Source organism: Euprymna scolopes, chromosome 44 (genome assembly GCF_053919585.1).
Source record: "Euprymna scolopes isolate OS-2025 chromosome 44, ASM5391958v1, whole genome shotgun sequence".
NCBI classification, from domain to species: domain Eukaryota; kingdom Metazoa; phylum Mollusca; class Cephalopoda; order Sepiida; family Sepiolidae; genus Euprymna; species Euprymna scolopes.
In genome coordinates, this window is record NC_136525.1 from 51,975,005 (window position 1) to 51,996,896 (window position 21,892).

The 21,892-nt window shown below is 31.9% G+C and overlaps 1 protein-coding gene across 5 annotated transcripts in view; it reads right to left on the reverse strand.

The window, feature by feature from the left end:
• The window catches only part of LOC145268610 (uncharacterized), a 142,714-nt gene that overhangs the window by 52,476 nt on the left and 68,346 nt on the right, over positions 1-21,892 (reverse strand). For all 5 annotated transcript variants that reach the window (XM_080124062.1, XM_080124063.1, XM_080124064.1 and 2 more), the window contains 3 exons: positions 21,221-21,384; positions 20,044-20,141; positions 773-888 (listed from right to left, as the gene is read on the reverse strand). In XM_080124062.1, coding sequence (XP_079980188.1) covers positions 773-888; positions 20,044-20,141; positions 21,221-21,384 — 378 coding nt within the window. The remainder of the gene's footprint in view (positions 1-772; positions 889-20,043; positions 20,142-21,220; positions 21,385-21,892) is intronic.

Sequence of the window (21,892 nt, forward strand, 5' to 3'; positions counted from 1 at the left end):
CTTTATTAAAGTTTGTGCCTATTTCCATTCTATGGAGGCCAGGCGCGAACGCAGACCCCACAATTTTATTATACCATCCCTATTTAACTTAAAACATACTTATCAAAGTATTCTTATGTATATCTATATCAGAAACACTTGTAAACGTTTTTTTAAAATTTTTTTATTTCCATACTTTGTGGACCAGGCGCATACGCAGACCCCAGAATTTTAATGAATCATCATTATGCCAGATCAAACATACCCATTCCTGTGTCTCGATACATCTTCTATCATTATATGTGATCAGTTTTCTATAATAGTCAACCGTATAGGAGTCTATTCGTGACCAGACACACACACACAGACGTTCAGCTTTATATTATAGATTTCCAATAGACATTATTGGAAGAAATGTAAAAATTAAAAATTCTTATTGATTTTTTTTTTTCTGTGATAACACAAATGTTAAAAAAAAAAAAAAAAATATTTATAGAAATGTAAAAAAATGAAACATTAATATTTTTTATTGTTCCAAGACAACACAAAAATTGTTAAAACTAAAATAAATTTTTTAAATAAATTACTTCCATACGGTTTCGTATTTTGTTTCATGTTTTCTGACTTCGTTCCATATTTATGTAAATCGAGTCCACTTCTGGTGTCTTGACTTTGAATGATGAATTTTGGACTTATCCTAATGGGTTACTATTTAGAATTGTGTCTAACCCGACGGACTGTCAGGAGTTGAGCAGCGAGAAGCAGGATTTATTTTTATGAAAAATTAACTTACTTAATGGCTTCCCCTAAATCTCTGCAGATTTCTTCCTTGGCTTTTAAACTTGCTTCCAAATCCAAAATGTGATGTTGCAATTTTTCTTTAAATACTTTCTGCTCGTCAACTTTTACCTGCGGACAAAAATGAAAACAACCAAAATTAAAAACACCAGATTTGTAGAATTCGCCAAATTGGTAACCATCATTTTTTTTCTTTTTTGAATTCTCCAAATTAGTAAATGGTCACTTTTTTTTCATCTAAATTCTCCAAATTAGTAAATGGTGTTTTTTTCATCTAAATTCTCCAAATTAGTAAATGGTCACTTTTTTTTTGTCTGAATTCTCCAAATTAGTAAATGGTCACTTTTTTTTTTGTCTGAATTCTCCAAATTAGTAAATGGTCACTTTTTTTTTGTCTGAATTCTCCAAATTAGTAAATGGTCACTTTTTTTTTTGTCTGAATTCTCCAAATTAGTAAATGGTCACTTTTTTTTTGTCTGAATTCTCCAAATTAGTAAATGGTCGTTTTTTTCATCTGAATTCTCCAAATTAGTAAATGGTCACTTTTTTTTTCATCTGAATTCTCCAAATTAGTAAATGGTCACTTTTTTTTTCATCTGAATTCTCCAAATTCGTAAATGGTCACTTTTTTTTTTGTCTGAATTCTCCAAATTCGTAATGGTCGTTTTTTTCATCTGAATTCTCCAAATTAGTAAATGGTCACTTTTTTTTTTGTCTGAATTCTCCAAATTAGTAAATGGTCACTTTTTTTTTGTCTGAATTCTCCAAATTCGTAATGGTCGTTTTTTTCATCTGAATTCTCCAAATTAGTAAATGGTCACTTTTTTTTTTGTCTGAATTCTCCAAATTAGTAAATGGTCACTTTTTTTTTGTCTGAATTCTCCAAATTCGTAATGGTCGTTTTTTTCATCTGAATTCTCCAAATTAGTAAATGGTCACTTTTTTTTTCATCTGAATTCTCCAAATTCGTAAATGGTCACTTTTTTTTTTGTCTGAATTCTCCAAATTCGTAATGGTCGTTTTTTTCATCTGAATTCTCCAAATTAGTAAATGGTCACTTTTTTTTTTGTCTGAATTCTCCAAATTAGTAAATGGTCACTTTTTTTTTGTCTGAATTCTCCAAATTCGTAATGGTCGTTTTTTTCATCTGAATTCTCCAAATTAGTAAATGGTCACTTTTTTTTTTGTCTGAATTCTCCAAATTAGTAAATGGTCGTTTTTTTCATCTGAATTCTCCAAATTCGTAAATGGTCACTTTTTTTTTTGTCTGAATTCTCCAAATTCGTAAATGGTCACTTTTTTTTTTGTCTGAATTCTCCAAATTAGTAAATGGTCACTTTTTTTTTGTCTGAATTCTCCAAATTAGTAAATGGTCACTTTTTTTTTTGTCTGAATTCTCCAAATTAGTAAATGGTCGTTTTTTTCATCTGAATTCTCCAAATTAGTAAATGGTCACTTTTTTTTTCATCTGAATTCTCCAAATTAGTAATGGTCGTTTTTTTCATCTGAATTCTCCAAATTAGTAAATGGTCACTTTTTTTTTTGTCTGAATTCTCCAAATTAGTAAATGGTCACTTTTTTTTTTGTCTGAATTCTCCAAATTAGTAAATGGTCACTTTTTTTTTTGTCTGAATTCTCCAAATTCGTAATGGTCGTTTTTTTCATCTGAATTCTCCAAATTAGTAAATGGTCACTTTTTTTTTTGTCTGAATTCTCCAAATTCGTAAATGGTCACTTTTTTTTTGTCTGAATTCTCCAAATTAGTAAATGGTCACTTTTTTTTTTGTCTGAATTCTCCAAATTAGTAAATGGTCGTTTTTTTCATCTGAATTCTCCAAATTAGTAAATGGTCACTTTTTTTTTTGTCTGAATTCTCCAAATTCGTAAATGGTCACTTTTTTTTTGTCTGAATTCTCCAAATTAGTAAATGGTCACTTTTTTTTTTGTCTGAATTCTCCAAATTAGTAAATGGTCACTTTTTTTTTCATCTGAATTCTCCAAATTAGTAATGGTCGTTTTTTTCATCTGAATTCTCCAAATTAGTAAATGGTCGTTTTTTTCATCTGAATTCTCCAAATTAGTAAATGGTCGTTTTTTTCATCTGAATTCTCCAAATTAGTAAATGGTCACTTTTTTTTTCATCTGAATTCTCCAAATTAGTATATGGTCACTTTTTTTTTCATCTGAATTCTCCAAATTAGTAAATGGTCACTTTTTTTTTCATCTGAATTCTCCAAATTAGTAAATGGTCACTTTTTTTTTCATCTGAATTCTCCAAATTAGTAATGGTCGTTTTTTTCATCTGAATTCTCCAAATTAGTAAATGGTCGTTTTTTTCATCTGAATTCTCCAAATTAGTAAATGGTCGTTTTTTTCATCTGAATTCTCCAAATTAGTAAATGGTCACTTTTTTTTTCATCTGAATTCTCCAAATTAGTATATGGTCACTTTTTTTTTCATCTGAATTCTCCAAATTAGTAAATGGTCACTTTTTTTTTCATCTGAATTCTCCAAATTAGTAAATGGTCACTTTTTTTTTCATCTGAATTCTCCAAATTAGTAAATGGTCACTTTTTTTTTCATCTGAATTCTCCAAATTAGTAAATGGTCACTTTTTTTTTTGTCTGAATTCTCCAAATTCGTAAATGGTCACTTTTTTTTTGTCTGAATTCTCCAAATTAGTAAATGGTCACTTTTTTTTTTGTCTGAATTCTCCAAATTCGTAAATGGTCACTTTTTTTTTGTCTGAATTCTCCAAATTAGTAAATGGTCACTTTTTTTTTTGTCTGAATTCTCCAAATTAGTAAATGGTCACTTTTTTTTTCATCTGAATTCTCCAAATTAGTAATGGTCGTTTTTTTCATCTGAATTCTCCAAATTCGTAAATGGTCGTTTTTTTCATCTGAATTCTCCAAATTAGTAAATGGTCGTTTTTTTCATCTGAATTCTCCAAATTAGTAAATGGTCACTTTTTTTTTCATCTGAATTCTCCAAATTAGTATATGGTCACTTTTTTTTTCATCTGAATTCTCCAAATTAGTAAATGGTCACTTTTTTTTTCATCTGAATTCTCCAAATTAGTAAATGGTCACTTTTTTTTTCATCTGAATTCTCCAAATTAGTAATGGTCGTTTTTTTCATCTGAATTCTCCAAATTAGTAAATGGTCGTTTTTTTCATCTGAATTCTCCAAATTAGTAAATGGTCGTTTTTTTCATCTGAATTCTCCAAATTAGTAAATGGTCGTTTTTTTCATCTGAATTCTCCAAATTAGTAATGGTCGTTTTTTTCATCTGAATTCTCCAAATTAGTAAATGGTCGTTTTTTTCATCTGAATTCTCCAAATTAGTAAATGGTCGTTTTTTTCATCTGAATTCTCCAAATTAGTAAATGGTCGTTTTTTTCATCTGAATTCTCCAAATTAGTAAATGGTCACTTTTTTTTTTTGTCTGAATTCTCCAAATTCGTAAATGGTCACTTTTTTTTTGTCTGAATTCTCCAAATTAGTAAATGGTCACTTTTTTTTTTGTCTGAATTCTCCAAATTAGTAAATGGTCACTTTTTTTTTCATCTGAATTCTCCAAATTAGTAATGGTCGTTTTTTTCATCTGAATTCTCCAAATTAGTAAATGGTCGTTTTTTTCATCTGAATTCTCCAAATTAGTAAATGGTCGTTTTTTTCATCTGAATTCTCCAAATTAGTAAATGGTCACTTTTTTTTTCATCTGAATTCTCCAAATTAGTATATGGTCACTTTTTTTTTCATCTGAATTCTCCAAATTAGTAAATGGTCACTTTTTTTTTCATCTGAATTCTCCAAATTAGTAAATGGTCACTTTTTTTTTCATCTGAATTCTCCAAATTAGTAATGGTCGTTTTTTTCATCTGAATTCTCCAAATTAGTAAATGGTCGTTTTTTTCATCTGAATTCTCCAAATTAGTAAATGGTCGTTTTTTTCATCTGAATTCTCCAAATTAGTAAATGGTCACTTTTTTTTTCATCTGAATTCTCCAAATTAGTATATGGTCACTTTTTTTTTCATCTGAATTCTCCAAATTAGTAAATGGTCACTTTTTTTTTCATCTGAATTCTCCAAATTAGTAAATGGTCACTTTTTTTTTCATCTGAATTCTCCAAATTAGTAAATGGTCACTTTTTTTTTCATCTGAATTCTCCAAATTAGTAATGGTCGTTTTTTTCATCTGAATTCTCCAAATTAGTAAATGGTCGTTTTTTTCATCTGAATTCTCCAAATTAGTAAATGGTCGTTTTTTTCATCTGAATTCTCCAAATTAGTAAATGGTCACTTTTTTTTTCATCTGAATTCTCCAAATTAGTATATGGTCACTTTTTTTTTGTCTGAATTCTCCAAATTCGTAAATGGTCACTTTTTTTTTGTCTGAATTCTCCAAATTAGTAATGGTCGTTTTTTTCATCTGAATTCTCCAAATTAGTAAATGGTCACTTTTTTTTTTGTCTGAATTCTCCAAATTAGTAAATGGTCACTTTTTTTTTGTCTGAATTCTCCAAATTAGTAAATGGTCACTTTTTTTTTTGTCTGAATTCTCCAAATTAGTAAATGGTCACTTTTTTTTTGTCTGAATTCTCCAAATTAGTAAATGGTCACTTTTTTTTTGTCTGAATTCTCCAAATTAGTAAATGGTCACTTTTTTTTTTGTCTGAATTCTCCAAATTAGTAAATGGTCACTTTTTTTTTTGTCTGAATTCTCCAAATTAGTAAATGGTCACTTTTTTTTTTGTCTGAATTCTCCAAATTCGTAATGGTCGTTTTTTTCATCTGAATTCTCCAAATTAGTAAATGGTCACTTTTTTTTTTGTCTGAATTCTCCAAATTCGTAAATGGTCACTTTTTTTTTGTCTGAATTCTCCAAATTAGTAAATGGTCACTTTTTTTTTTGTCTGAATTCTCCAAATTAGTAAATGGTCGTTTTTTTCATCTGAATTCTCCAAATTAGTAAATGGTCACTTTTTTTTTTGTCTGAATTCTCCAAATTCGTAAATGGTCACTTTTTTTTTGTCTGAATTCTCCAAATTAGTAAATGGTCACTTTTTTTTTTGTCTGAATTCTCCAAATTAGTAAATGGTCACTTTTTTTTTCATCTGAATTCTCCAAATTAGTAATGGTCGTTTTTTTCATCTGAATTCTCCAAATTAGTAAATGGTCGTTTTTTTCATCTGAATTCTCCAAATTAGTAAATGGTCGTTTTTTTCATCTGAATTCTCCAAATTAGTAAATGGTCACTTTTTTTTTCATCTGAATTCTCCAAATTAGTATATGGTCACTTTTTTTTTCATCTGAATTCTCCAAATTAGTAAATGGTCACTTTTTTTTTCATCTGAATTCTCCAAATTAGTAAATGGTCACTTTTTTTTTCATCTGAATTCTCCAAATTAGTAATGGTCGTTTTTTTCATCTGAATTCTCCAAATTAGTAAATGGTCGTTTTTTTCATCTGAATTCTCCAAATTAGTAAATGGTCGTTTTTTTCATCTGAATTCTCCAAATTAGTAAATGGTCACTTTTTTTTTCATCTGAATTCTCCAAATTAGTATATGGTCACTTTTTTTTTCATCTGAATTCTCCAAATTAGTAAATGGTCGTTTTTTTCATCTGAATTCTCCAAATTAGTAAATGGTCGTTTTTTTCATCTGAATTCTCCAAATTAGTAAATGGTCGTTTTTTTCATCTGAATTCTCCAAATTAGTAAATGGTCACTTTTTTTTTTGTCTGAATTCTCCAAATTCGTAAATGGTCACTTTTTTTTTGTCTGAATTCTCCAAATTAGTAAATGGTCACTTTTTTTTTTGTCTGAATTCTCCAAATTAGTAAATGGTCACTTTTTTTTTCATCTGAATTCTCCAAATTAGTAATGGTCGTTTTTTTCATCTGAATTCTCCAAATTAGTAAATGGTCGTTTTTTTCATCTGAATTCTCCAAATTAGTAAATGGTCGTTTTTTTCATCTGAATTCTCCAAATTAGTAAATGGTCACTTTTTTTTTCATCTGAATTCTCCAAATTAGTATATGGTCACTTTTTTTTTCATCTGAATTCTCCAAATTAGTAAATGGTCACTTTTTTTTTCATCTGAATTCTCCAAATTAGTAAATGGTCACTTTTTTTTTCATCTGAATTCTCCAAATTAGTAATGGTCGTTTTTTTCATCTGAATTCTCCAAATTAGTAAATGGTCGTTTTTTTCATCTGAATTCTCCAAATTAGTAAATGGTCGTTTTTTTCATCTGAATTCTCCAAATTAGTAAATGGTCACTTTTTTTTTCATCTGAATTCTCCAAATTAGTATATGGTCACTTTTTTTTTCATCTGAATTCTCCAAATTAGTAAATGGTCACTTTTTTTTTCATCTGAATTCTCCAAATTAGTAAATGGTCACTTTTTTTTTCATCTGAATTCTCCAAATTAGTAAATGGTCACTTTTTTTTTCATCTGAATTCTCCAAATTAGTAATGGTCGTTTTTTTCATCTGAATTCTCCAAATTAGTAAATGGTCGTTTTTTTCATCTGAATTCTCCAAATTAGTAAATGGTCGTTTTTTTCATCTGAATTCTCCAAATTAGTAAATGGTCACTTTTTTTTTCATCTGAATTCTCCAAATTAGTATATGGTCACTTTTTTTTTGTCTGAATTCTCCAAATTCGTAAATGGTCACTTTTTTTTTGTCTGAATTCTCCAAATTTGTAATGGTCGTTTTTTTCATCTGAATTCTCCAAATTAGTAAATGGTCACTTTTTTTTTTGTCTGAATTCTCCAAATTAGTAAATGGTCACTTTTTTTTTGTCTGAATTCTCCAAATTAGTAAATGGTCACTTTTTTTTTTGTCTGAATTCTCCAAATTAGTAAATGGTCACTTTTTTTTTGTCTGAATTCTCCAAATTAGTAAATGGTCACTTTTTTTTTGTCTGAATTCTCCAAATTAGTAAATGGTCACTTTTTTTTTTGTCTGAATTCTCCAAATTAGTAAATGGTCACTTTTTTTTTGTCTGAATTCTCCAAATTAGTAAATGGTCACTTTTTTTTTTGTCTGAATTCTCCAAATTAGTAAATGGTCACTTTTTTTTTTGTCTGAATTCTCCAAATTCGTAATGGTCGTTTTTTTCATCTGAATTCTCCAAATTAGTAAATGGTCACTTTTTTTTTTGTCTGAATTCTCCAAATTCGTAATGGTCGTTTTTTTCATCTGAATTCTCCAAATTAGTAAATGGTCACTTTTTTTTTGTCTGAATTCTCCAAATTCGTAATGGTCGTTTTTTTCATCTGAATTCTCCAAATTAGTAAATGGTCACTTTTTTTTTTGTCTGAATTCTCCAAATTAGTAATGGTCGTTTTTTTCATCTGAATTCTCCAAATTAGTAAATGGTCACTTTTTTTTTGTCTGAATTCTCCAAATTAGTAAATGGTCACTTTTTTTTTTGTCTGAATTCTCCAAATTAGTAAATGGTCACTTTTTTTTTGTCTGAATTCTCCAAATTAGTAAATGGTCACTTTTTTTTTGTCTGAATTCTCCATATTAGTAATGGTCGTTTTTTTCATCTGAATTCTCCGAATTAGTAAATGGTCACTTTTTTTTTGTCTTAATTCTCCAAATTAGTAATGGTCGTTTTTTTCATCTGAATTCTCCAAATTCGTAAATGGTCACTTTTTTTTTGTCTGAATTCTCCAAATTAGTAATGGTCGTTTTTTTCATCTGAATTCTCCAAATTAGTAAATGGTCACTTTTTTTTTGTCTGAATTCTCCAAATTAGTAATGGTCGTTTTTTTCATCTGAATTCTCCAAATTCGTAAATGGTCACTTTTTTTTTTGTCTGAATTCTCCAAATTCGTAATGGTCGTTTTTTTCATCTGAATTCTCCAAATTAGTAAATGGTCACTTTTTTTTTTGTCTGAATTCTCCAAATTCGTAAATGGTCACTTTTTTTTTTGTCTGAATTCTCCAAATTAGTAATGGTCGTTTTTTTCATCTGAATTCTCCAAATTAGTAAATGGTCACTTTTTTTTTGTCTGAATTCTCCAAATTAGCAAATGGTCGTTTTTTTTTTGTCTGAATTCTCCAAATTAGTAATGGTCGTTTTTTTCATCTGAATTCTCCAAATTCGTAAATGGTCACTTTTTTTTTGTCTGAATTCTCCAAATTAGTAATGGTCGTTTTTTTCATCTGAATTCTCCAAATTAGTAAATGGTCACTTTTTTTTTGTCTGAATTCTCCAAATTAGTAATGGTCGTTTTTTTCATCTGAATTCTCCAAATTCGTAAATGGTCACTTTTTTTTTTGTCTGAATTCTCCAAATTCGTAATGGTCGTTTTTTTCATCTGAATTCTCCAAATTAGTAAATGGTCACTTTTTTTTTTGTCTGAATTCTCCAAATTCGTAAATGGTCACTTTTTTTTTTGTCTGAATTCTCCAAATTAGTAATGGTCGTTTTTTTCATCTGAATTCTCCAAATTAGTAAATGGTCACTTTTTTTTTGTCTGAATTCTCCAAATTAGTAAATGGTCACTTTTTTTTTTGTCTGAATTCTCCAAATTAGTAAATGGTCACTTTTTTTTTGTCTGAATTCTCCAAATTAGTAAATGGTCACTTTTTTTTTGTCTGAATTCTCCATATTAGTAATGGTCGTTTTTTTCATCTGAATTCTCCGAATTAGTAAATGGTCACTTTTTTTTTGTCTTAATTCTCCAAATTAGTAATGGTCGTTTTTTTCATCTGAATTCTCCAAATTCGTAAATGGTCACTTTTTTTTTGTCTGAATTCTCCAAATTAGTAATGGTCGTTTTTTTCATCTGAATTCTCCAAATTCGTAAATGGTCACTTTTTTTTTGTCTGAATTCTCCAAATTAGTAATGGTCGTTTTTTTCATCTGAATTCTCCAAATTCGTAAATGGTCACTTTTTTTTTTGTCTGAATTCTCCAAATTCGTAATGGTCGTTTTTTTCATCTGAATTCTCCAAATTAGTAAATGGTCACTTTTTTTTTTGTCTGAATTCTCCAAATTCGTAAATGGTCACTTTTTTTTTTGTCTGAATTCTCCAAATTAGTAATGGTCGTTTTTTTCATCTGAATTCTCCAAATTAGTAAATGGTCACTTTTTTTTTGTCTGAATTCTCCAAATTAGTAAATGGTCACTTTTTTTTTGTCTGAATTCTCCAAATTAGTAATGGTCGTTTTTTTCATCTGAATTCTCCAAATTCGTAAATGGTCACTTTTTTTTTGTCTGAATTCTCCAAATTAGTAATGGTCGTTTTTTTCATCTGAATTCTCCAAATTCGTAAATGGTCACTTTTTTTTTTGTCTGAATTCTCCAAATTCGTAATGGTCGTTTTTTTCATCTGAATTCTCCAAATTAGTAAATGGTCACTTTTTTTTTTGTCTGAATTCTCCAAATTCGTAAATGGTCGTTTTTTTCATCTGAATTCTCCAAATTCGTAAATGGTCACTTTTTTTTTTGTCTGAATTCTCCAAATTAGTAAATGGTCGTTTTTTTCATCTGAATTCTCCAAATTAGTAAATGGTCACTTTTTTTTTGTCTGAATTCTCCAAATTAGTAAATGGTCACTTTTTTTTTTGTCTGAATTCTCCAAATTCGTAAATGGTCGTTTTTTTCATCTGAATTCTCCAAATTCGTAAATGGTCACTTTTTTTTTGTCTGAATTCTCCAAATTAGTAAATGGTCACTTTTTTTTTGTCTGAATTCTCCAAATTAGTAAATGGTCACTTTTTTTTTTGTCTGAATTCTCCAAATTCGTAAATGGTCGTTTTTTTCATCTGAATTCTCCAAATTCGTAAATGGTCACTTTTTTTTTTGTCTGAATTCTCCAAATTAGTAAATGGTCGTTTTTTTCATCTGAATTCTCCAAATTAGTAAATGGTCACTTTTTTTTTGTCTGAATTCTCCAAATTAGTAAATGGTCACTTTTTTTTTTGTCTGAATTCTCCAAATTAGTAAATGGTCACTTTTTTTTTGTCTGAATTCTCCAAATTAGTAAATGGTCACTTTTTTTTTGTCTGAATTCTCCATATTAGTAATGGTCGTTTTTTTCATCTGAATTCTCCGAATTAGTAAATGGTCACTTTTTTTTTGTCTTAATTCTCCAAATTAGTAATGGTCGTTTTTTTCATCTGAATTCTCCAAATTCGTAAATGGTCACTTTTTTTTTGTCTGAATTCTCCAAATTAGTAATGGTCGTTTTTTTCATCTGAATTCTCCAAATTCGTAAATGGTCACTTTTTTTTTGTCTGAATTCTCCAAATTAGTAATGGTCGTTTTTTTCATCTGAATTCTCCAAATTCGTAAATGGTCACTTTTTTTTTTGTCTGAATTCTCCAAATTCGTAATGGTCGTTTTTTTCATCTGAATTCTCCAAATTAGTAAATGGTCACTTTTTTTTTTGTCTGAATTCTCCAAATTCGTAAATGGTCACTTTTTTTTTTGTCTGAATTCTCCAAATTAGTAATGGTCGTTTTTTTCATCTGAATTCTCCAAATTAGTAAATGGTCACTTTTTTTTTGTCTGAATTCTCCAAATTAGTAAATGGTCACTTTTTTTTTGTCTGAATTCTCCAAATTAGTAATGGTCGTTTTTTTCATCTGAATTCTCCAAATTCGTAAATGGTCACTTTTTTTTTGTCTGAATTCTCCAAATTAGTAATGGTCGTTTTTTTCATCTGAATTCTCCAAATTCGTAAATGGTCACTTTTTTTTTTGTCTGAATTCTCCAAATTCGTAATGGTCGTTTTTTTCATCTGAATTCTCCAAATTAGTAAATGGTCACTTTTTTTTTTGTCTGAATTCTCCAAATTCGTAAATGGTCGTTTTTTTCATCTGAATTCTCCAAATTCGTAAATGGTCACTTTTTTTTTTGTCTGAATTCTCCAAATTCGTAATGGTCGTTTTTTTCATCTGAATTCTCCAAATTAGTAAATGGTCACTTTTTTTTTTGTCTGAATTCTCCAAATTCGTAATGGTCGTTTTTTTCATCTGAATTCTCCAAATTCGTAAATGGTCACTTTTTTTTTTGTCTGAATTCTCCAAATTAGTAATGGTCGTTTTTTTCATCTGAATTCTCCAAATTAGTAAATGGTCACTTTTTTTTTTGTCTGAATTCTCCAAATTAGTAATGGTCGTTTTTTTCATCTGAATTCTCCAAATTCGTAAATGGTCACTTTTTTTTTTGTCTGAATTCTCCAAATTCGTAATGGTCGTTTTTTTCATCTGAATTCTCCAAATTCGTAAATGGTCACTTTTTTTTTTGTCTGAATTCTCCAAATTAGTAATGGTCGTTTTTTTCATCTGAATTCTCCAAATTAGTAAATGGTCACTTTTTTTTTTGTCTGAATTCTCCAAATTAGTAATGGTCGTTTTTTTCATCTGAATTCTCCAAATTCGTAAATGGTCACTTTTTTTTTTGTCTGAATTCTCCAAATTCGTAATGGTCGTTTTTTTCATCTGAATTCTCCAAATTAGTAAATGGTCACTTTTTTTTTTGTCTGAATTCTCCAAATTCGTAAATGGTCGTTTTTTTCATCTGAATTCTCCAAATTCGTAAATGGTCACTTTTTTTTTTGTCTGAATTCTCCAAATTCGTAATGGTCGTTTTTTTCATCTGAATTCTCCAAATTAGTAAATGGTCACTTTTTTTTTTGTCTGAATTCTCCAAATTAGTAATGGTCGTTTTTTTCATCTGAATTCTCCAAATTAGTAAATGGTCACTTTTTTTTTGTCTGAATTCTCCAAATTAGTAAATGGTCACTTTTTTTTTGTCTGAATTCTCCAAATTAGTAAATGGTCACTTTTTTTTTTGTCTGAATTCTCCATATTAGTAATGGTCGTTTTTTTCATCTGAATTCTCCAAATTAGTAAATGGTCACTTTTTTTTTGTCTGAATTCTCCAAATTAGTAATGGTCGTTTTTTTCATCTGAATTCTCCAAATTCGTAAATGGTCACTTTTTTTTTGTCTGAATTCTCCAAATTAGTAATGGTCGTTTTTTTCATCTGAATTCTCCAAATTAGTAAATGGTCACTTTTTTTTTGTCTGAATTCTCCAAATTCGTAAATGGTCACTTTTTTTTTTGTCTGAATTCTCCAAATTAGTAATGGTCGTTTTTTTCATCTGAATTCTCCAAATTAGTATATGGTCACTTTTTTTTTGTCTGAATTCTCCAAATTCGTAAATGGTCACTTTTTTTTTTGTCTGAATTCTCCAAATTAGTAATGGTCGTTTTTTTCATCTGAATTCTCCAAATTAGTATATGGTCACTTTTTTTTTTTCTGAATTCTCCAAATTCGTAAATGGTCACTTTTTTTTTGTCTGAATTCTCCAAATTCGTAATGGTCGTTTTTTTCATCTGAATTCTCCAAATTAGTAAATGGTCACTTTTTTTTTTGTCTGAATTCTCCAAATTAGTAATGTACGTTTTTTTCATCTGAATTCTCCAAATTAGTATATGGTCACTTTTTTTTGTCTGAATTCTCCAAATTAGTAAATGGTCACTTTTTTTTTTGTCTGAATTCTCCAAATTAGTAATGGTCGTTTTTTTCATCTGAATTCTCCAAATTAGTATATGGTCACTTTTTTTTTGTCTGAATTCTCCAAATTAGTATATGGTCACTTTTTTTTTGTCTGAATTCTCCAAATTCGTAAATGGTCACTTTTTTTTTGTCTGAATTCTCCAAATTAGTAATGGTCGTTTTTTTCATCTGAATTCTCCAAATTAGTATATGGTCACTTTTTTTTTGTCTGAATTCTCCAAATTAGTAAATGGTCACTTTTTTTTTGTCTGAATTCTCCAAATTAGTAATGGTCGTTTTTTTCATCTGAATTCTCCAAATTGGTATATGGTCACTTTTTTTTTGTCTGAATTCTCCAAATTAGTAAATGGTCACTTTTTTTTTGTCTGAATTTTTCAAATTGGTAATAGACACTGTATTTTTTTGTCTGAAAACTGAGTGACAGTAAGTTTCCCAAGACTTTTAGTACTATCTGCTCCTGTTCACTAAATATTGGGATGGCACTCACCTTCTACCCGTGATCATTTTGTGTGGGACTAACCAATTCTCATGCCAGTGAGTTTTAGAGTTTTTTTTTCTTCTTCTATCTATTCTCTTGTAGCTTCTTTTAGTTATCAGTTGAAGCCCCCCCCCCCAGCACCAAAGTCGATAGCATTTAAGCCATCGATGGAGTGGGAACCTTTCTATTTATGTACTTAATAACAACACTTTTTCATAATTGCTGAAATAACTCAATCAACTGTTGCCAAGGTTGCTGGAAAGATGGTAGGATTCTTCTACCGCTCCAGAAGATATCTCACTACTGATGCAATTCTCTATCTATATAAAAGCCAAGTACGTCCAAGGATGGAATACTGTTGCCATATCTGGGCAGGAGCTGCTAAAAACAGCCTATCCTGCCTTGACAGAGTACAAAATAGACTTCGTGGCTTAGTGGGGGACGCCCTTTTCTCTACCCTGCAACCTCTCTCCCACAGAAGAGATGTTGCGAGCCTATCCTTGTTTTATCGTTATTTCCATGGCAGGTGCTCGTCTGAACTCCAATCTCTGATCCCCCCTCGCCAATCTTTCACGAAAAACACCCGTCTAGCTGAATCCGCTGTCAAAAATTTCCCCCACTCTATATCTGTGCCTAAATCAAAACGTAGATTCCATGAACAAAGCTTCTTTCTTCGAACTGCACGCCTGCGGAACTCTGTTCCGTCTGCCTGCTTCCCACCGGACTACAACTTGGATGTGTTCAAGTCCAACGTTAACAAATTCCTAATGAACCGCCCCCTTAAGTTTTTTTTTTTTTTTTTTTTTTTTTTTTTACAAAGGCATCACCACATTATCAAGGCCCAGAGGCCACTCAAGGATAAGGGTTAAAGAGTGTACAGTAGAAATTGGTCAATATAGTAATCATTAGTAATGAAAATTTGGTAAATTTAATAACTTATATGGAACGGCTCATCAAGAACTTATTTACTTTAGACTTGAACACAACTATATTGTAGTCAGCCGGAAAGCAGGAAAACGGAAGACAATTCCACAGGCGTGCAGTTCTAAGAAAGAAGCTTTGTTCATGGAATCTACGTTTAGGTTTAGGTACAGATAAAGAGTGGGGGAAATTATTGATAGTGTTTACAGCTAGACGAGTGTTTCTTGTGAAAGTTTGGCGAGGGGGGACCATAGATTGAAGCTCAGTTGAACACTTTCCATGAAAATAACGATACATCAGAGACAAACTCGCAACATCTCTTCTGTGAGATAGAGGTTGCAAGGAGGAGAAAAGGACATCTCCTACGAGGCTACGAAGTCTATTTTGAACTCTATCAAGGCAGGACAAGTCCTTTCTAGCAGCTCCTGCCCAGATGTGGCAACAGTATTCCATCCTTGGACGTACCTGGCTCTTATATAGGTAGAGAATAGCATCAGCAGTGAGATATCTACTGGATCGATAGAAAGATCCCACCATTTTTCCAGCGGCCTTGGCAACAGATTTGATATACGTGTTCCATTTAAGATCAGGAGTAATGGTCAAGCCCAGAAGCTTGTCAAAACTTGAGGTCTCCTGAAGACGAGAGCCATTCATTTCAATTGATGACAAATGTGAATTAGAATGTTGATGATGTAAAGAGAGAAGCTTGGTTTTAGATGTATTAAAAGTAACCAGCCACTCCTTTCCCCATTGTACTACGTGCTCAAGATCAGAGGAGAGAGAATTGGAGAGAACTTGGTCGTTTACTGTCTTAGATGTGGTACCATAAATGGTAGTGTCGTCAGCATAAATGTCTACAAATGATGTAAGGATATGATTTGGAAGATCATTAATGTAGATCAGGAAAAGAGTTGGGCCCAGGATGGATCCCTGAGGGACACCGGCATTAATACTGTGAGCTTCTGATTTTTGCCCCTCAACTACTACTCTTATGAACCTATCAGAAAGAAATGATTTAATAATTGAGAAGACTTTTCCAGCTATACCATAGCTAGCGATCTTATGAAGTAAACCTTTATGCCATACCCTATCAAAGGCTTTAGATATGTCAAGAGCAATTGCCCTAGAAAGATTGCCACCGTCGAGAGATTTGCTAATCCTATGCGATATAACTGTAAGGACATCTGCTGTAGATCTAGCAGAACGGAAACCATATTGAGTGTCACTAAGAAGGTTATTTTTGTTGAGATGTTTGATTACTTCTGTATTTAACACAGATTCTAGCAACTTACTCATGACGCATAGGAGACTTATTGGCCTGTACTGAGAGGGGGATGAGCGATCACCTGAATTCTTAAATACAGGGCATACTGATGAGATTTTCCAGGGAGATGGGAAACTATTCTCCTTAAGACAACGTTTAAACAGTTTTGTAAGTATGGGCGCTAATTCAGGTTGAAGTTTTTTGAGTACTATAATTGGAATACCATCAGGGCCAGTTGCTTTACTCGAATCAAGGTTTTTGATTAGCTTCGCAACATCACGTACAGATATACGTATATCACATAGCGTGTTTTCTGATACAGGAGGAAATATTGGAGGTTGGCGGTCTTGGTCGCAAAGGGTAGAATTAGCTGCAAAGTTCTTGACAAAGAGTTTGGATTTGTCTGATGCTGACGAGATTACCTCAGGTCCATTGATAATAGTTGGGATGGAGCACACGCTTCTATTCAGGATTCTGTTTGCTATTTGCCAAAACTGGTGGGAACCAAGCCTCTGCTCAGCTACTTTGGACTTAACAGATTGAGCATACAACACTCTTGCGTTCCTTATTACTTTCTTACAATGGTTGCTGGCAGTCCTGAAAGCGGCTTTAGTTTCCATACATCTATTACGTTTGAAGCAGTGGAAAAAGTGATTTCTGTGCGCAATGGCAGCAGCACATTCTGGAGAGAACCATGGCTGGCTGTTAGGTTTTTGCTGAAACTTTTTAGAGGGTATGAAATGGTCAATACCTACAATTAACCATTCAGTTAGGTCTAATACTATAGAGGACACATCCTTTTTAAACATGGAATGCAGAGGTAGATCAGATATAAATGTACGGAAGCTATCCCAGTCAGCCTTAGTGTATCGATATACTGTACGATGAAGAGGTACGTCTGGGGACTTATTACATTTCATTTTTATCTTAATTGATACAACAGAGTGGTCGGAAGATCCAAGAGGCGACAGAACAGAAACTGAACATAGTTCAGGGCAAGTTGTGAGAAAAAGGTCTAGTAGGCTCGCATACTGGCCGTCATTATCGGGCACACGGGTAGGTTCCTGAACAATCTGAGTGAGGTCATAGGCAATGGAGAAATCATGACAGAACCTCCCCTCATCATCGGTCTTGTTTGAGTGGGTCAACCATTCGACGTTGTGAACATTGAAGTCTCCACATACGTGAATGTTAGCTGAAGGATAAGTAGAAAGGACTTGGTCAATTTTCTCAGATATGCTTTGAAAGATAGTAACTCCGCTGTTGTGGGGGCGATAGAGAGTAAATATAAATGCAGTAGTGTGAGCTAAAGCAACCCGGAAGCACATATAGGGTAAGTTAGGATCTTCCCTGGAGATGTCCCTCCCACATGGAAAGCTATCTTTAATATAGGCACATATTCCATGCCCATGGCGATCTTGGGGGTCAGATTTAGAAGTTAAGTTAGAGTATCCTGAAATTGCAAACTCATCCAGGGAAATAGCCTGTCCAATGCCAGTTTCACTTAAAAATAAAAGGTCTGGTTTAGTCTCCTGTAATTGGGTTTCAACCTCTGGAAGGTTAGAACGAAGACCCCTGATGTTGGAGAAGGAGACATAGTAGTAGGGGTCTACGTTGGAAGTTGGAGAACCGGGTTTAATCGTGTATTTTTTCTTGAAACTTGTCATGATGAAATTTTGGAATTTGTGGACTAGGTCGACAGATTTACTTAGAGCAGGACAGAGAGGGGAAATTAAGAGAGAAAAAGAAACGAAGAATTTTTTTTTTATTTGTAGCTAATGATAAGGTAAAGCCGTAACAATTACCCACTAGTATGGCATCGAGAGGCCCCACCAGAAGCTACTGCATGGTCCAGAATCCATTCACCAAATGGCAATACAGCAGCCCCAGTACTTTGCACCTGCTGATAGGACAGCCTCCTTAGTGGTTAATCCAAGGTTCGGGTCCCTGACTATCAGGCGGATAACGTCAGCCCAGACAAAACGTTTACCTCCAGCACCCTTACTAGTGACATGGCTACAAGGATAGACATAGAAACAGAAAATTTCCGCCATCTCAGCCAACTGTTCGGAAAAATACTGCTAACCTAGAAAAAACACTTCATCAAATCTCCACACTAACGTACTGTACTTGCAATAACCCTTATCCCTGAGTGGCTTCCGGGCCTTGATAAGTGGTGATCGCTGTGTAAAAAAAAAAAAAAAAAAATATCAGTTGGCATTAAATGACCCCTTAAAGCAGCCATCCTGAGCATTTCCTCCATCATTGACCGCATCAGTTCTATGCATTTCTCCATTTACTCCCAACTCCCATACAAAAAAAAAATATACACAATAATAATTCGGACTGAGACAACAGCATATTCCTTTCATTGTTTTGACTCTCAAGCGTGTATCCGTTCATATCTTATATGTTTTTATATAGAGTGAGGTGGTTCTCGGTTGATTAATTGTGTCGGATATATACTCAAGAGTCAAACCAATGAAAAGAATATTCTGTTGCCGTAGCCCTAGTCATCATAAAGTCACGTAAAAACAAGGAGGTCACAAAGAACCTTTTTATTGTTTAGAACGTTTTGTATCAGAACAGTAGTATGCATTCGCATTAAAAAAATAAACAAAATGAAACGTTTTTCTAAGCTGAAAATTATGAAGTTAATTTGTGTCGCAGTAAATAAAAAAATTATAAAATTAATTTGGTTTATTTGTTTTCCCAACGAACACAGCTGTTAGAAATTTAAAACACAAATAGCACCAAGTCTCTAAATTTCTTTTTTTTTTTTTTTTAATAAATCCGAGCCCATTCCGTATTTTTTGATATGATGAATGTCTCTTTTTTTTAGATGAGGATTTATAATTTTTTTATTATTTGGACGATTATTCTCATCTTGGTTGGGTTTTTTTTTTTTTTTTTTTTTATTAATAACAAAATTAAAAAAAAAAGACTTGGCGCTATTTGCATTTTAAATTTCTAACAGCTGTGTTCGTTGCAAAAACAAATAAACCAAACATTTTTTCACTATTTACCAATAACATCCAGTATGAATACACCTGAAAATGGCTGGAGGTTACATCGGCCGAAACGTTGTGAAAAAAATAACCAAGATGAGAATAATAGTCCCAATAATATGACAAAATAATTATAAACCCTCATCTCAAAAATAGATATTCATCATATCAAAAAACTGGAATGGGTCCAGATTTATTAAAAAAAAAAAAAAAAATTTTTAAGACTTGGCGCTATTTATGGTTAAAATTTTTAACAGCTGTGTTATTTGTGAAAACAAATAAACCAAACCTTTTTTCACTATTCACCAATAACATCAAGTGTGAATATACCTGAAGATGATCGGAGGTTATATCGGCCAAAACGTAAAAAAAAAAGAAAAACATTCAAGATGAGAATAATAGTCCAAAAAAAATAATACCAAAAATAATTAAACCTTTTTATTTGTTAAAACTTTGGGTTTTGTATAAAAAAATTCACAGCCATCAAAAAGTGACAAAAAAAAAAAACAAGAAGATCAAAGAATCTTTTTATAGTTTAGGTTTTGTATAAAATAAAAAAAAAAAATTTTTGTGATATATTCGTACCACAAAAAAAATTTTTTTTGTATAAAATAAAAAATAAAAAATTTTTGTGATATATTCGTATCACAAAAAAATTTTTTGTGATATATTCGTATCACAAAAAATATTTTTTTTGTATAAAATACAAAAAAATAATTTTTTGTGATATATTTCGTATCACAGAAAATATTTTTTGTGATATATTTTGTATCACTGAAATAAAAAAAAACTTTTCTAAATCATGAAGTTAATTTATATATTTCTTAGACACGACACATAAAGTTAATTTGTATTACACGACACAATTTGAAAACAAATAATTATTTAAAAATTATCAGGTATTTCAATTATTTAACCCCACCCCTACCCCCCACCCCCATTATATAATTATTTTACCCCCAGCGGTAAATTTACCGCTGGTTGAAAAACTCTGCGTTAAGGTGTTGATATGCCACAAATGAAACAAATTACCTTGAACAATGCAACGGATTTATTCAGTTCTCGGTTCTCCCGATTTAACGTCTTGATTTCTTCATTCTGCGCTTTTACGTGATCTTCTAAATGAGAAACTGAAACAGAAATCGAAAAATTATATTAAACAAATGAAGCATGCGTGGTCCCCCGTGAGTGCACGGTGCCACAGCTTATTTTTATTTTGTTATTAATAAAAAAAAAATATATATTTGGGTGTGTGTGAGGACACTTCTCAACCTATATACTCAATGAATTTTTTGATCTACACATATAACAACCAAAATTAGAATAATACTCCAAATAAAAAATAATTACAAATCCTCATCTTAAAAATAGACATTGTCCCCCTCCCTCCACTCCACCCAATTTAGCCCCCAAAGTCCTCAGGGGATGTCAAATCCTGATAAAAATGAACTAACAATGCAGTTTTAGGCCTTAACATGTGTAAATTTGAGTTCTGCACCATGCAAAAAAAGAAATGACTAAGCCCATCATTTGCACCCACCCCCATTTATCCCCAAAAGTCCCCAAGGCTTTAATATTTAAGTTTGAGTTCTGCACCATGCAAAACTGCTAAATAAACATACACAGAAAAATTTGGACAAATATGGTAAAATAGTCCCTAAAATGGAATGTTTTTATTAGCCCTAAAAGAGGTCCTGGGACACACCCAAATGTTATCGCAAAGTGTAGACAAACAAAATTATATAGAAATCAGTTAGTTACAACTTTTCGTTTTATAAAAATCCAAGGCATCAATTTTTTTAATAAACACAAAAGTTTCAATTTTAGCCTTAAAATGGCTGAAAGGCACCTCTAGGGGGGGGGGGAGTGGGGGGGGGACCAGAGTTTTCCCAGAAAATCCGTTCTGTTACAATTTTTACACCTAAAACATAAAATTATCTGGTGGGATTTTAAAAGTTGAACCTAAATCTAATATATAAAAGGCTATATGTCTGTCTGTCTGTTTCCAAATTTTCAAACTTTATCTCTTCCGAAGCTAAAAGACGCAGATCAGTGCTAGGGGCCTCAAATGATCGGATTGTTGCGTCAAGATACACTCTGAGTTATCCCAAAACACAACATCGGTGCTAATCACTAAACGGTCACAAATAGAATAATATTGTCTTTAAGACTCATTTTACAGATGAAAAATTAACGCTCAATTTCTTACCCGTGTTTCTCAGCTGCTCTAGCTCTGCGCTCGTTTGTTCGTACTGCTCCTTCATAAATCCGAGGCTGGCTGTCGCACGCATTTTTTCCTCTTGTTCCTCTTGAAGTTTGTTATTATTCTCAGCCAATTGCTCAGAAAGACCCATTTTTAAGGTTTGTAACTCACTGGAAACAAAAAAAAACAAAAACATTTGCTTTTATTTAGAATTAGCGACTGCGCCGTGTCGGCACACACAACATCGACTCAAACACAAAATCGAGTACACTCAACATCAAGTACATTCAACATCAACGCTTATCTTGTTAACTCGGCCATTCTTAACTCTTTTTGTGTTTCTTTCTCCGATGCATCTTTGCACCAATCTCGGCGTGTCTGCTCCGTCCAAAATCGGAAACCAGACTGATTCGCACGCAAGAGAAACGTTATCTTCAAATGGCTTCACGCCTTGTCTAGAGCGTTTTCCACTAAAAGAAATCTTCCCCTATTATAACAGGGTGCGTATGGGCGCATGTGAGAAAATTCCCATATGCACAAAACAAAATCACTGAAACAAACAAAACTACCCTGCGAACTAAGGGTAAGGATAAAAACATTGGATAAAATGATGGTTAAAATTATTACAAACTTGCCAGGATTCAAACCTACTATCTTCTGGTCAGTAGTCAGACATGT